The 16754-nt window shown below is 41.0% G+C and overlaps 1 protein-coding gene across 4 annotated transcripts in view; it reads left to right on the top strand.

The window, feature by feature from the left end:
* The window catches only part of sorl1 (sortilin-related receptor, L(DLR class) A repeats containing), a 68830-nt gene extending 56225 nt beyond the window's left edge, over nucleotides 1-12605 (top strand). For all 4 annotated transcript variants that reach the window (XM_060887623.1, XM_060887621.1, XM_060887622.1 and 1 more), the window contains exons 36-48: nucleotides 39-151; nucleotides 815-919; nucleotides 1768-1834; nucleotides 2033-2109; nucleotides 2211-2298; nucleotides 3834-4018; nucleotides 5665-5784; nucleotides 5885-6049; nucleotides 6163-6337; nucleotides 7925-8031; nucleotides 8148-8349; nucleotides 9929-10141; nucleotides 10290-12605. In XM_060887623.1, coding sequence (XP_060743606.1) covers nucleotides 39-151; nucleotides 815-919; nucleotides 1768-1834; nucleotides 2033-2109; nucleotides 2211-2298; nucleotides 3834-4018; nucleotides 5665-5784; nucleotides 5885-6049; nucleotides 6163-6337; nucleotides 7925-8031; nucleotides 8148-8349; nucleotides 9929-10141; nucleotides 10290-10357 — 1685 coding nt within the window. In that variant the 3' untranslated portion in view covers nucleotides 10358-12605. The remainder of the gene's footprint in view (nucleotides 1-38; nucleotides 152-814; nucleotides 920-1767; nucleotides 1835-2032; nucleotides 2110-2210; nucleotides 2299-3833; nucleotides 4019-5664; nucleotides 5785-5884; nucleotides 6050-6162; nucleotides 6338-7924; nucleotides 8032-8147; nucleotides 8350-9928; nucleotides 10142-10289) is intronic.
* The last annotated feature ends 4149 nt before the right edge of the window (nucleotides 12606-16754 follow it).

Genomic DNA, 16754 nt, shown 5'->3' with positions numbered 1-16754 from the left:
TTTGACTGTCGTGGTGTGTGTGTGTGTGTGTGTTTCAGTGCCAGATCCTCCTCAGGCTTTGCAGTTAAGCTGTGATAACGCAGAAGACGGCACGGTGCTGTGCTCCTGGACTCCTCCAGCTAATGCTCATGGCTTTATAAGAGAGTACATTGTGAGATTCCTTCCCAGTCCACGTCCTAAATACTGCCTCAATACTGTCGCTTTTACTCTGAGAATAATACATCATATAATAAGCCAGCTGTACTTTCCATATTATGTAACTAATCTATAGTATCGAATATATTAAAAACCGTCTCTCCCACCGTACGGCTTTATGACTGCACACATGTCAATCGACAATCACACTCATAAAGGAAATTTTCAACAACGTGTGTTATCTACAAGATTAGTGGTCTCTATGCAAAATGACTTGAATTACTAGTTGTATTATTTGTAATTGTTGCTCTTATAACAGTGATTTGTGGTGGATTTCGCGAACGCCTTGTACCAAAAACTAGGGAAAATGTTTTTCGACTTTGTTTTAAAATCACTTATTCCCCACCACACACAAGCCATCATACAACAGCTGTGTTGTGAGTTTTTCCCCCCTTCTAGTTATAGACCTTAATTTACAAACACCTTTCACTGGAGAATTTATTTCCTTATTAGGAGGTGAACAAATATGTGTTGTGCAATTTGAGTTATTTATCTTTTCACTTGGGTATACAGTATATCTTTAAATCCTTTAAACCGGATGAACAGAATGGAAATGCTAATTTGTGGGTTAACAGTGGCTCATATAGTGTGTGTGTGTGTGTGTGTGTGTGTTGACCAGGTGGAATACAGCGAGAAGGGCAGTTCAGAGTGGTTTTCCCAGAGAAGTACCAGCACCAGTGCGGAGGTGAAGAGCCTGCAGCCAAGCTCCCTCTACAGGTTCAGGGTGAGCAATTTCAGTCCAAAACATTGCATGACGTTATACCAGCTCGAAAACACTACCGCTTTCGCTCTAGTCACCTGGTGTGACGTCACCATGACATCACTACGACGTCACCAGTACCCGTTCCTAAAACCGGTTGCCATAGTCATAACGTTTATCAGTGGGTTGTGCAGTTGGCTTTCCAAATCAGATTTCTTGCCACTAAAATGAAAACATCTGGAGGGACATTTGGTGTTTGTGTATAAAATTCACCAGTGTTTATCTGCATCATATCATACCAGATGAAGGAGAAGCAGTGTGTGCTCTTAGCTACAGATCACATGCACTCTTCTGTCTTCACTAGCATTAATAGTCACTGCACTTAAAAGTCACTTCTTATTTGCGTCAAGTTCAGCTTTCCTCAACTTTGCCGCAGTGCCGCACACTTCTAGTCTCCGACAGTTAGTGTCACTCTTGTCACGGGAAGTAACCAGCTTCAGTAACACAGTCCTGCTCGGTGTATACGTGAATGTAGCATCACTAGTCACCTGGCACTGCACACCACATGCAGCAAAAACATTACTATACTGTATATTAGATTTAGCTATAGCATCTCTCTCTCTCTCTCTCTCTCCCTCGCTTTCTCTCTCTTGCTCTCGCTTTCTCTCTCTCTCTCTCTCTCTCTCTCGCTTTCTCTCGCTTTCTCTCGCTTTCTCTCGCTTTCTCTCTCTCTCTTGCTTTCTCTTTCTCTCTCTCTCTCTCTCTCTCTCTCTCTCTCGCTTTCTCTCTCTCTCTCTCTCTCGCTTTCTCTCTCTCTCTCTCTCTCTCTCTCGCTTTCTCTCTCTCTCTCTCTCTCTCTCTCTCTCTCTCAGGTTGCTGCAGTCACCAGCAGAGGGGTGGGCAATTGGACGGAGATCAAATCCATAATCCCTCAGAAAGGTTATCTATAATACTATTAAACTAGTAAAAGATTAAACTACTCCATTTATTCTCTTATTCTGTTTTCAGCTTGAATTCATTTGATAACGCTTTGGTTAACATTTCTTTTAAAATAGTTGAACTAAACACATCTGCCAAACTGCTTATAGCGTGAATGTGAATACATTCTAATTTTTTTTTCCCCCCTTTTAATTTTAGCTTTAGCTCCTCCGGTTATAAAAATTATAAGGATCACGGAAGACACGGTGAAACTATCGATCAGCTCTGACTACAAGGTGAGCAGCATGTGTGAATTTTCAGGATTATTAAGCACACTCTACCTTACTCAGATCTATACCTCATGCCAACCTCAAAACCCAACTCTGTTGTTTTACAGGTTAAACATTATGTGGTGGTGCTGTCTTGGGTTTTTGACAAGCATGTGAAAGAAAACAGGAACTACACAGTCTCGGATACTTTTACAGGTACAATCGATAGCCGTGTCCCTAACGACGCAGTACACGCTAAACACTTGCGCTATGCTTCTAGTGTAGGACGTATCGTCTCAACTAAACACTAAAGAACACTAAAGGTTTTATACTAACCAGAGGTATAATCCGTCTCCCAGTCGATGCTAACTGATGCCAAAGGCATGTAATGCAGCTTAGAATAAAGTGAATTTCACAATTGCTGCTAAATTGTTGCTAAACAATTGAGCACCTGGTAGCACCGCCCATCTTCTACCTCCACTTCTACTGTATGTAGTAAACGGATTGCTGTCAGGTTGTCCTTCCTTTTTTTCCCCACCTTCCAAAAAATATGTATGTATAAACATGTGACTTTAAATTTCCCTTCAATGCAAATGAACATGTGATTATTTGTGCAGAAACATTATTACATAGCTTGTATGTAATTGCTCCACGCAGACTGTAGTCCTGCTTAACGTCCAGCCGTTCTGGAAAAGTCTCCGGGTTTATCGTGGCCCTGAGCAGGACGAAATGATTACTGAAGACGAGCAGACGAATTTATATATCTACATAAATCTTCACTAACATAAGAATTCATTGCGTACTGAACGCACTAATCGTTGTAATGCATTGTACGTTTTTTCAGACCAGTGACTCGTCTTTAGACTTCTGCTTCAGCTGTCCTGCAAACAATCAAGCCTTACATAGGCACATTCAAATGTGTTTAGCACGGGGTAAACTGCAATAAGGGGGCTGCCAGCTCATAAAGGTGCCTGCTAAGCATGTCTATATCAGGTCTTAGTCGTTAAGAGGTGACACAAATAAGCACCGATTTGTTAGCCGGCTCGTTCAAGATATATAGCATCACATTTGAATAAAGCAAGCAAATGAGGGTATCACGCTGGTGCAAAGGTTTTCTATCTGTCTATTCTTTCTATGCAGGTTTTCACATTCTCCCTGTTCATATAGGTTGCCATCCATTTTTCAACAATACCTTTGGATGGCTAAGTGCACTAAAAGAAATTACCCCTAGCTGTGTATGTATGTATGAATGTATTGTGGTGCATGAATGTGTGTGTATGGTGCCCTCTGAGAAACAGAAGGAGTTCCCTCCTCATCCTTGGTGTTCCTGAGATGTGCTCCAGGATGGGATCCGCTACAGCCCTGACCACAAAACATAAAAAAAAAAAAAAAAAATGAATAAATGCAGCAGATATTGTGCAAAGCTTGATAGTAAATTGTGGTCAGAGGACAGGGTCAGCTACGATACAGCAAACTTAGAGCAGTGAGCAGCTGCTAAGCTTGAAGCAGCTTGGCAGTGCTGGGAATTGATCCCCCAAACCTTCTGCTTAGTCTTAACTGTTGAGTCACCACTGGGTTTGAACATGCGACCTTGGTGTTTTCACCACACTCTAAACAACTAGAGATGTCCACGTCCTTGATTTTTTTTTTCTTTGCATTTGTTTTTATATTTTATATTTCATTTTTTTCATCTTGACTCCCAGCACATTTGGATAAATTACATTATTAATGTGTTCCTCCATGTCGAACAGCCACTAATCTGACGGCGGGGATGGTGTATGAAGTGGAAGTGTGGGCACACACCGCTGATGGAGACAGTCCTACTACTCTGAGACGCCTGGAGACAGTAGGAACACAGCCAGCACAACCACTGCTCAAAGCACGGGCACTAAATCAAACCGCTGTGGACTGCAGCTGGACTGGACCCCAGGCACAGGTACACACACACACACACACACACACACACACACACACACTATTCATGTTTGGATTTTCCCCTTATATAATTATTTATTCTGGGCTACATCTAAGTCTAACCTCAACATCAGTAACCAAAAACCAAAACCATCAGATATTTCTATCCTTATGGGGACATTTGGCCAAAATCTAAAAACGTGCTCACACGCAGAAGTAAAGCTTGTCGGTGTTGCTTAGAGCTCAATATTTTAAAGAAATGTCGAAAGAGAATATAAGCAACACAAATTCCCTCCGTCACGTGGAGCTTATAGAGTTTATTTTTGAGCTTTCTATATATCGGGAAAAGAAAATTCTGGGTTATGATGTAATTCACATAAAGCAGCTTTCATGTAATCCTCAGTCTCAAAACATTATCTTTTATGAGATGCTGTTTTTCATCGCGCTAAGCTCCGCAGCAGGAGCAGCACAAAACCGAGAAGCTGCAGGGTTGTCCAGAGTTCAGTTTTTTTTTTTTGTGTGTGTGTCTCTACAAGCATATCTTGGCAGGCAGACTTCTTCATGTCTAATAAAACAGTAAGGAAGAGCAGTGAAGCTATGGAAACAGTGATTTTGGAAGCTTAAGCTAAATAAACTGATTTTTAAAACATTTTTTTTTTTTTGCTTATATGTAGTTTTTACTTGTTACATTTAAACATAAAAAAACACGGATTTAAAATAGATTTAAATAGATTTATCCCTGTTTACTAGTGAAGTGAATAACATTATCTCATTACACTGGCATCTGTCGTAGGTGGGATACATTAGGCAGAAAGTGAACAGTCGGTTCTCAAATTTGTGCTTTGAAAGCAGGAAATGTAAGGAGATGAACGACTTTGAACAAGGGCCTAGAGAACTGGGTCAGAGAAAAAGTTTTCCAAGCAAGACCTTCAGGTGAACTGCTGACAAGGCCATGGACACCCAAAGCCTCAGAAATGTACATGGGGAGCGAAGGCTATCATGTCTTACCCAAACCCAAAGAAGAGCTACTGTAGTACAAATTGCCTCAGAATTCTGAGGACTTGGCAGAAGCTCCGCTGATAGATACCACAGCAGGTTTTGGGAAGTCCATACTTTGATGGATCAGAGTTCTTTTGATGGCACATGGGGGACCTACATATTATTAGGCAGGTGGTTTTAATGTTATGTCTGATAGCTAGGACCGTTATTAGCTGCTGCCCGGCACTCACATGACCTTAACAATTTAATAGTATAAACGCCACTTAGTATAACAACCAATATATATAAAGATATCTCTATACTAGGTTGGGCCTTTTTAAAGGACAGGAGATTTTTTTTATTTATTTATTTTTTAAGAGCTCGCCTTCAAAAGCAAGTACATCTTTTTCTGTTGTGGCCATTGCATTTTATGTTTGAGAAGATATTTTGAGGTAGTTACTATAGCATCAAAATCAAACCCGGTGCAGCTGAACGTTGCGTTGTGTAACTGTGTGGTGGTATGGGAAAATGTGCCAAAGATTCAACAGGAAATATCAGGTTTTGTCCAACACGCTCCTCGAATTTACATAACTATGACATCTATAGAATATCATATTTCAGGCTATGAATTGGGATTAAAATAAAAGCATAAATGATTCATCATGTGATTGTGTGTATATGTGTGCGTAGATGTATGGCGTGTTCTTCGCCACGTCCTTCCTGGATCTTTACCGCCAGCCACGAAGTGTGAACAGCACCAGCACCAGCATCACCGTCACTGTGGAGAGCGACGAGCAGTATCTCTTCCTTGTAAGAGACTGTCATTATCCTCACTTTGGATTATAAGCAAACTTGAAATTACATGCCACATGCACAGAGGTGTTAAGTAGTGTTTGTCTCTGTTTTGCAGGTGCGGGTTATAGTGCCGTATCTGGGCCCTCCATCAGAATCGGTTGTGGTGAAGATGATCCCTAATGAAAGGCTTCCTCCACGCAACCTGCATAAAGTCCAAGTGGATAAAACACAGGCCATACTGAAATGGCAGCCACCGTATGACTCTCCCAGCTCTTCTTTAGTAAGTATTTTAACATACCTTTTATCCTTTAGTCTGTTGAAGGGAATTGAATGAATTATATTGCTGGTCGATAGAGGTAGCATCATAGCTGGGTGTGTTGTGGCTGTATGCAGACTTATGTTGTGCATTTGAGAGACACGGTGAGGAAGACGGAGCGTGATTATAAAGTCGCCACTCAGAACAACACAGTGGAGTACAGCCTTAAAGGACTGGAGCCCGGCGGTCGCTACAGCATCACGGTCCGCCTCCGCAACATGACCAAAGAGGCCAGCTATACTCTTAACACAGGTACCCAACACACAATGACCATCAAAACCCAAAACAGCCCTCATTCAGACAGTTAGGACTCAGCATAGCTCTCAACCACAACAGAAGCCAGTGCGGTCGCAAAAGCCATAACAAGTCTCAGTGCTTGTTATTGCGCCACATGCCACTTAATGCCTGTAAGAGTCCAGTCTGCCATTTAAATGCCCTTAAGAGCCGAACATACCTCTCAGTGCCCTTAAGGGCCAAACAGCTTTTACAGCTCCAAATATCTCTCAGTGCCCATTAGAGCCCAGTGTGGCTCTTAATGCCTGATGACATGCTTCTCACGGAACAGTAAAACCCTCTAAGTGGCATTGAGAGGAAGTCATCATGCCTGTCAAGGTCCATTAGTGCCCAACATGCCTCTCAATATACAGTAAGACCAGAATGCATAGATCTACCCAACTGGTCTTCGTCCCTAGACAGAGCCCAACACACCACTCAGTCACTGACAGAGCCCAGTGTGCTCATTATAACCCAACACAACGTTTACTCCCTGTTGGAACCCAGGATGATTTTTAATAGCCAAAGACAGCTCTCAATGCCAATTATATTCCAATGCAGCTCTTAAATGCACATTAGAGCCCAGCAGAACCATTATAGGACAACATGATTCTTATACCCAACACAACCCTCTAAGCCATTTCAGTTCCAAAATAATCCCAACATACTGTAGAGTCTAATTATTAACACAGAACAACATTGGTTTTAAAGTTTATAAGAACTTCAACACCAGCTGTCACTTGCTTTGTAGACCTGCTGCTGCAGAGCCACCATAATGTAGATGAAATGGGTCTGTTTTCACAGAAAGCACCGGGAATGTGATGTTTTTCATTCACTATTGCCCCTTTTCCACCAGAAAGAACCGGGTTCTGGTTCAGAGCTAGTGCTGGTGCTGGTTCGAAGTTGGTTCCACTGGCGAGCCTTCTAAGAACTGGTTTGCCTTTCCACGGGCTAGAGTGCCATCACAGAGCCGAGTCTTACGTCACTGTATACAACGTTATACAGCAACCTTAGTGCAGCAGCGGCAAACAATCAACAATGGCGGATGTTGCTTTACTGCTCATGACTTTGCGAACCTACGTTGGCATCCATACGGGGCGAATCCTGATTTAAAATGATTTAAAAATGGTGCTATCGACGTTCTCTCTTGTCTTGTTGGTCAGAGTAACCCCGCCCCCAACCCCTGGCGCAAGCCGTTCTTAAGTCTAGACCTGCAATGTTTTGGTGCTGCTTAAGAGCCACTTTTCCTGGTTCAGAGCCGGTGCTTTGGGTGTCGAAAAAGAAAAATCTGATTTTAATTAGGCTCTGGCTCTGAACCAGCACTCAAACTGCCTCGGTGGAAAAGGGGAATAAGTTCATTATTTGCATTGCTATTGACATCACACGTGGATCACACCTTGGCGATGCAGTTCAACCAGTTTTATCAGTCATGGAGGTCTTTTTGGATGCATGGTTAAATTTTCATATAGTTTAAGCCAACTCCGTATTGAAAACTCATTTGACAAGAATAAAAATAATGTAAGCCCTATTATCTGATGTTTCGTCTGCTCTCTGTTGCTCCTACAGTTCCTCTACCTGCACCAGATGCTCTCAAGATCCTTACTGAGCAAGACCACGTGTTCCTGTTTTGGAAGAGCTTGTCTGTCAAGGAGCGGAGTTTCAATGAGAGTCGTGTACGAACCCTCACCCCAACCCCCACTCACACACCCTGCCCCTTCCTCCTCACTACCTCCATACAGATTTCTCAATCCTGCAAATGCTCATAGTCTCTGTGTCTGTGATTCTGCAGGGTTACGAGGTGTCCGTGTACGACAGTGTCAGTAACTCCACCACATCGCTGGGAAATACCACAGAGACCTTTTTCAGGATCAGTAATCTGCTGGTGGGCCACAACTACACGTTCTCAGTGCGCGCTAGCTGCTTGGTGAACGGCCAACTCTGTGGCGAAGCCGCGGTGTTGCTGTACGACGAGCTGGGGAGTGCCAGAGCAGGTACACACACTCAGGCACACTCGTGCGCACACACACAAACACACCATAGTTCATCACACGCTCATCTTTTTGTGAGCAGTGAAAGTGAAATTAGTAAGAGATAGACAGGCAGGAGACACAACATTTTGGTGTTTTTCTCCTGTTTGAAATTTGTCAGCAGTTGTTTATGTTGTGTTTGAACAGCTCGACGAAGCTTACTTTGAAAAGGTGCCATGCGTATGAAACGAATGAAATTTGTTTGATATGTATCGATCGAGTTCTCGCATTTCGGCAGCTTGAATAAAATATCAGCTCCGATCTCTTTTCCCGGCTGTGTAAACAGTTGCAAATCAAATAACGTGGCGCATAAACATCCTACCAGTTAGAGTAATTAGACGTCTCGACTCGCTCCTCAGTCTTGTTGCATGTCAGGTTGGAAACATCTCACAAAGTATGCGAGTCATAATAGAGAATATTGAGGGACTCATTTCCAGAGTTGGGAATTCAGCGAACCTTTTGACACACAAAAAAAAAGTTTATGTAAAAAAACAAACAACCGGTGTTGTTTTTTAAAGAAATTATTAAAGGGTTACACATACTGTGGGCATCGTATGATGTCACATTACAGTCAATACTTAAGCCACTTTCTCCCAAAACTGTTCAAATAGTCTGCATTATTCATAAAGTCCAGCATGACTCTTTCTGGCCAGACACTTACTCATCCTCACTGGCTTAATCCATAAAAACGCTCGTCTTAAAACTTGCTTGTTTGACCATAAAATCACTCAGAAATCACATATTAACACTCACATATTTCCAGCCTGCTGCTTTCCTAAAAATAAAGCTAGCCATTTATTTTATCTCCTATTATTGAATGTTTTCCGGTAAATAATGTCTCTGCTAATATTTGTAAATAAATATTAATGTTTTTTTTTTTTTTTGTACTTTTATAACTTTTGAATTTGGTGTTCTTGAAATTTTAGAGCAAACCTTTAGAGTTTCATTCTGAACTGTAATAAATGAATTTCTTCATAAACGTTAAAGGTTGTAATATTACTATGGTTACTGACCGTTTTCTTGTTTCAGTTATTCTCGCAAATTGCTTTAGCAAGACAACCGAATATAGAAATATAGATACACAAAGGTTAACATCGGACTGTAAACACTTTTTTCCACCTTTTTTATTTATTTCGATAACAATCAATGACATACATTCAACACTACTAACAACCAGGCAAGCACACAGAAATGGTGCTGTGTTCAAATAAACAGAAAGAGAGAAAAATAAGAGCGAGAGAGAAATGAATTGGCTCATCCACTTACAGTTAGATCTATTTTAAACGCTCTAGAAACCTAAACTGGAAGCAACATTTTTAAGTGTCCGAATTTCTACAGATCGTCTCAGGAGAGATCTAACGAGTGAGATTTTGTCCTCTCTTTGTTAAATGTAGTTCATTTTTTTTTCCTCTGTTTACTTGTGTTTGTAAGTATTAATGTGTGTATGCTGTGTGTATATGTACTGTTGACACTAGCACTCTTGAACAGCTTAGAGGCAATGCTAACTAATCTGTATGTGTGTTTGTGTGTGTGTTTGGTGCAGGCCCCAGTGACTCAGCTGCTCATTCAGGCCATTCAGGTGACACAGCAGCAGTTGTGGTGCCTGTGCTTTTCGTGCTGCTGCTGTGTGTATGCGGAGGACTCGTGGCTCTGTACATGCGCCACCGCCGCCTGCAGCACAGCTTCACCGCCTTCGCCAACAGCCACTACAACTCGCGCCTCGGCTCTGCCATCTTCTCCTCGGGAGATGAGCTTGGTAAGAGCAATACCCAGTCTGCTTGCACATACAAGACAGACTTCCACTTCATTCATTACTCTTATTCACTTATTATATGCGGCTTTAAAATTTCGGTCTTTTACGCTCCGTCAAATCAACAATGTCTTCTTTATCCTTCCTCCGAAAGGCGATGACGACGAGGATGACCCCATGATTGGCGGCTTTGCAGATGACGTTCCCATGGTTATAGCATAGTCACCTAGTCAAGCACCCACGCCCTTTTCAACCAACTCACTGTCCCTTCGTCTCCTGTTTGTCTGTTCTCCTTTTTCACGTTGTGACCCTGCAGAATACCTCTACCCCAGTCGGCTGACTCCACCCCCATCCCTACCCCCTCATCTGGGATTTCAGGATTCAAAGAAAGAAAGGAGAAAACAAAAGATATTTAAAAAAAAAAAAAAAAAAAAAAAAAAAAGAATCTATGATGCACTTTTTTCGGATAGCTTATTTTTTTATATATAATATATCGTTTGTGGGTGATGGACTTTGTGGGAACAGAAGCAAAGCTGTGAAGAGGTTTGTCAGCTGGGATAGACTCAACGGACAGTCCCCTCTACAGTCCCACCAAAATCACAAACACACTGGAGTGTCGCATTCACTTAAAAAGCCTAAAGAATCACCTATCAACTATCCGCAAGAACATAAAAGAAGAAAAAAAACCCATTAATGTACCAATGAAAAATAAAAAGGACCTATGAATGGCAATTAAAAAAGGGGGTGGGGGGGAAAGTGTAACTTAGGCTGTTGACAGTGAATTGCACAGAAATTGATTGTTCTATATTCTTTTATTGTGTCACAGTAGACTTGTATATTTGCCCACAGTACATTGTTAACATTTTGATGTTCAGATCTGCTTCTCTTTTTTAAACATGTCTACATATCGCTTCTGAGGAGCTTGTATAGATGTATTTTTCTGCTTGTGGAAAATGTGAACTCACCTTGTGTTTTACTCCTTTTTTTATTTTGTTTTATTTTATTTTTTTTATTATTTCTTTCCGCTTCATATCTTTCTGGCTAAATTGCCGAATCACTGTACGGTATTGAAGAGTGGTTTTATTGACGATCTCTTCTCAGTTGTTCCCAGAGTATCTGGAGAGTTTAGGTTTCCAAAGCTGACACAAGTTTCCCCCGAGCTTAAAGTTGTTCCAAAATTTGTTTTCAGAATGGCACTGATTCCTCTTTGTTGTTGTTGTTGTTGTTGTTGTTGTTGTTTAATTTTGCTTTGAATTTTCATTGTTAATTGTGGAAACTATTACATTGTTCCTATTAGCTGTCATTTTAACAGTCTTTTGATGTTCTCAGGGAAGTGTGTGTGTGTGCGTGTGTGTGTGTGTGTGTGTGTGTTAGGGCATGGTACTAGTGTTATCAGCCTGTGTAAGTGGTTAGGTTGTGTTTTTTTTTTTCTTTCCCTCTTTCTATCTCTCTGAAGCAGTCATGCGATGCAGCAACTTGTCTTTACACATCAGTCAAGACTCCATTGTCATATCTGGTGCCAAATGTAGAAGAAAGCATAGAATAGGATCTACACTTAGCCTGTCTATGCTTTGAAGAGGTACATTGGAATCAGAAACGTTGACTATTCTCATCGGGTACAGCTCGCAAGGCTTGTTCATGAATGTATTTTTGTTTATATGTTTTTGTTTTTTTTTTCATGTTGAAAACAATCACACTGATTACACAGCCCACCTCTGTTTTTGTTTTTTTTTTGTTGTCGTTGTATTTCTACCTTCCTGATTTGGTCATTTTCCAGTTGGAGTTCAGTACAGTCGGTACGAGTGGGCTGATTTATCCATTCGCGTCATGTCTGCCTCCTGTAGTTACAATAACTCAGCTGTGATTTCACTTCTTAATCTTCTACCACGTGTACTAACTTCTACAATACGTGTAACCCGACTGAGTTCTGTTTCTCTTTCGGCTGTAGACATGACCTCAGATACATTTGCAGAATTGTATCATAGCCAATGAACCAGTTTTAGATTTTTCACTTCAATAGGCTGTCACATTTGCCTTAATATGAACAATTTGAGTTGTGTGTGATTGATAAAAGTTGATAAAAACTTTAAAGCAAAGCCCTAACTATAGAAAGATGACCATAGAAACTTCTCTGTATTGTGTTTCATTGAACATCCCCCCCCCCCCCCCCCCAACTCCACCGATTAATATTTGTCATCATCACTCAGTAACTCTTTGTGGCTCTGTGTGAAAGAAATCTGCAATGTTGAAACTCATTCTATTTTTTTTTATCGTATTTTATTTTCATTTTTTTTTTGTGTGCGAAATAGGATGTTAATTTCTGCACAGCAACGACATCCGAAACAGCCCTTTTATCGTTTGATTCTGCTTGCCTGTGGAGGGTTTTGCGGACATGAATCTTGTTAAGAGGTACCTTCAGAGGTGTTTTAAGTACCACTTATGCTCAAATAAACATGTTGAAACTGTTGAATCATGTTAAAAAGGCTCCTCTTGCTCCTCATCCTTAACTGATTCCTTTTTGTCCCTTAGTTTCTGCAAAGCTTCTGTATGTGTTTAAGATGGTTAAAGCTGCTTCATCTTCGCATTGCTCGTGACTACTATTCTCTGTTCGAAAGATATGTCAGAATGCTCTTGCAGTGCTCATACTATTTAGTTTTATACAGTAGTCTGCAGTTTGAGTTGTAGCCTCAAAACTTTACCCTAAATGAGTCTGTTGAAGATTTTCTTTCCCCAGTGGTGTTAATCGGGGGTTTGGGGAGGGGATCGTCATGCGTGGTGATTGTCAAATTTAGAAAAGTCCTCCAAGTGGTGCGAGATAAGAATAAATAAAAGGAAATACAGCTGTTATTTGTTTCAGCTCATGTTCCTTGTGTTTATTCATGAGGTGGTGCTGCTTTTGGGCTGCAGTTGGACGTGTTTACAGAGGGCCAGCCTCCTCCTCCACTACAGCCTGTTCCCAGCTCTATTTGTTTAAACTTGCCTGCCTTTATTTATTCTCACATGTCACACTCCCACCCGCAGCCCAGACATGGTGGCAGTATGTCAGGAAGATTGTAGTGAGTAGGATGCTTGATGGTTGTCATTTGGCCATAACTGATGGAGACATGTCAATCAACAGAGCAGTTCTTGCCTGTAGATTCTGTTGTATACTCCTTATAAGAGGGATGCACAAAATTTTAGTTACTTTGCTGAAGTCTAGGCGGTGTGACCTCATTGTAATAAACTTTCTATACGCTTTTGAACTTTCTTCAGCAGGAGACAAATTGTGAGACAAACAATTGACAAATAATTAGCTTTTTTTTTTTTGTGGCTGGAGGCTTTGGAGCTTTTGGAGGCTAATTATGCATGTCCCCTTCAGATGGAAGTGGGCCACGTCTGGTGAAATACTCCTAAGCTAAAGGAACCAGCAGAGGTCTCTGATGAGTCTGGCTGTGCTTACATGTTCACCTTTCCTGGCTGCAGCTTCACTGTAGGTGGGAAAAGCAGCTCAGAAACAGCACACAGCAAAAAATCTTTCACTTATGTATTTATGTAATATTTTTTTTTTTTATGAAAACATGTACGCACACAAATTGAATTGATACAAAAAAAAAACTCAAAAGATAACACTTTTCACCACAAGTTCTTATAGCTCTTCAAGTCAAGCTGGACTCCAATTTTAGTGTGTCATAAATCCAAGCCAGAGCTCTAACAGTGTTATTAGTTGTATGATTGTATAAGCAAAGAAAATGGTTGCTTTCTCAAATTTATGTTAAAGTAAAAAACATAAGCGTTTTCCAGAATCAGCCATAGAATCGTTGTTTCAGTGGGTTGGGTTAGAGTTTGGGTTTAGAATATATTAGGTAGCAAATGAAAATGTTAGTTCTTGAAGTTTATGTCTAAGGTAAGTGTAAGGATCTGAGCAACTTTGACAAGGGCCTAATTGTGGTGGCTAGACGACTGCTTAAGAGCATCTCCAAAATATCAGGTCTTGAGGGTTGTTTCTCAGTATGCAGTGGTTAGTATCTACCAAGGCTCAGTGCTACAAGTGGTTGCTGAAAAAGAAGCGAACTGAATCCAAAGCAATGGAAAAAGGTGGCTTAGTTTAATAAATCACGTTTTCTTTTACATCATATGGACGGCTCACGTGTGTACATCGCTTAAGTGTGTAAGGGTTAGCGCCAGGATGCACTAAGGTATGAAGGGAAGCCAGTGGAGGATGTGTGATGCTCTGGGCAATATTCTGTATTGAAACCTGGCATGTACCATCTACCTAAACACTGTTGTGACCAAGTACACCCGGTTATGTCAATAGTATTTCCTATGGACAGAGACAGGATAATGCTTCCTGTGACACAGCAAAAATTGTTGCAGAATGGTTACAGAAAGAGTTCAAGGTGTTGACTTGGCCTCCAAATTACCCAGATCTATATTTGATTGAGCATTTGTGGGAAACAATTTCAATCCATGGAGGTACTTTGCAATGTACAGAACCTAAAGGATCTGCTGCTAACATCTTGATGCCAGAGACAACAGCAGATGTCTTGTGGAGTCCAATGTCTTCAATGGTCATAGCTGTTTTGGTGGCACGAGGAGGACCTATACAATTTAGGCAGGTCATTTTAACGTTGATTGTCATCAGCGTATTAACATATAGACGAAACCCTTATGATACTGAGTCAAATTTTCTACTTCTAAATATATCTTGAATTTGTCCCGTCGAAATCCACTTCCGCTCCAGAATCAGATATCACTTCAGGTTTATTTTACCATGCTCCCCTTACTCATTTACACACCTGTTACCTGTTTTCCACTCATTGGATTCAGTGTTTGTTACACACACACACTCATGCACACTATCATATTAAATTATCTGTAATTTTTTTAGGGTTTTTATATTTCTTTGTTTATGACTGTTTTGGATTGTTGGCGTTGCCCTACCTGCTTGACTATTGATCAATGTCTTTCTGACATTTTAAATTATTTCAAAAAACATCTTGCTCTTGTATCCAACTGCTTACTCCAATCTGGAACACGAAAAAGAATTTGAACTCCACAAAACAGTCACCTATTTGTTTCAGTTTGGTTCCGTCACGGGATCCGCAGCATCTGCCCTCTGCCTCTTCAAATGTTACCATGCCGATTCTGCCAAGCGTCAAGGATTTTTTTTTTTTTTACTAAAATGCTCTTCTTACTTCACCTACTAAAGCAATATCGCAAAAGCTATTTTTGCAATGTCAGAAAGCATTGGTTATTATTGAGAGTCCTTGAATTGGCACCTGTTGTCTTGGAATGCCTGTGTTCAGAAGACCGATAGAAATCTTTTTATCTCCTTGTTCAATGCTGTTCCTTAAGCCATATCTAGATGGACAGCAGGAAAGCGAGAGCCACCTATGCCTAGCACAAGGTACCAATTTAGCCACTGATTATGCCTTATGCTTCCATGCTATTGCAGTGTTCTGTTGATAGAATGAAGTGGCTTTGTATACCCTTTTTTTACGGACTGAGAGGATGTACAAGTATGTACCCCTCACAAAAGAAGAGCTTATCAAAATCCCTGTCAAACTGAACAACAGGTTAGGTAGAAGTGTATAAAAGCATTTTTACTTGTATCCCTTCAAGAGGTTTTCCAAACATAAGGATGCTTCGATAATTATTGGAAGAGAGAAGGAAGCAAACTATCTCCAGATATCGAAGTGGCTTTGATATCTGCTGTCCCGGAAGCCCAGCAGACTGTGAAATTCCCTCCTTTATTTTCTATTTCTTCACAACAAATTCATAGCAATCCATGGCCATTTCATGATCACTATACTTTTCAGTCATTTTCATGGCTGCAGACACTCACCCGTCTGGTTTCATGTTTTAGGTGGCTGACCCATTGGAGAGGGCTCCATCATTTGGTTTAAGGTTCCCTTTATTTGGTGGTACGGGCCATACATCACAAAAAGCCCCCATTCATTGTCATCAATAGTCCATCATCATCAGTCCAGGAGCTGTCCTGGTTACAACACTACCACTTAACTATAGACTTGCTGTACACCCTTTTGTGGTCCTAAACAACCACTGCATGCACATTATAGTGGCTTAACTCACAACTAGGCAGGTGGCCACTGTTCTCTTGAATTAATTTGGCCATATGTTATAGAGCAGTATCAAATACCATGAAGGCACATGGTCTGTGGTGCAGAGAGAGCCTTATAAACAAAAGACTGACCCCATACTCTCTAAATGTTGCATTCTAACCTTCATTATATAGAACTTTATCAAGAATTTTTGTCAGGCAGATGTTCAGATGGAAAAATTAAATGTTTTACTCCCACTGGGCACAAGAGCAGATACAGATGTTCTACTCTCTAATGCAGTGTTTCTAAACCCTGGTTCAATTTAATGGAAAACCACCTACACATTGTGGTGGTGTTCAAATCAAGCTAGCTTAGGCTTGGAAGTCTTGAGTCTTGGTATTTCTGACAGCATGGCAATAGTTTGTTTCCTAACTGGGGGGATGATTATCAAGTGGCATGGAGGAGATCCACATCTGCTGGTGTCCCACAAGGCTTAGTTCTGGGTCCTCTTTAGTTCTCCCTCTATATCCAATCTGTTGGTAATGACAGATCCTCACGTGGGTTTTAATACTCCTGCT

Source organism: Tachysurus vachellii, chromosome 15 (assembly GCF_030014155.1).
Source record: "Tachysurus vachellii isolate PV-2020 chromosome 15, HZAU_Pvac_v1, whole genome shotgun sequence".
In the NCBI taxonomy this organism is placed as follows: Eukaryota; Metazoa; Chordata; class Actinopteri; order Siluriformes; family Bagridae; genus Tachysurus; species Tachysurus vachellii.
Note: the sequence above shows the minus strand (reverse complement) of the source record. Positions and strands in the feature narration are given on the sequence as shown.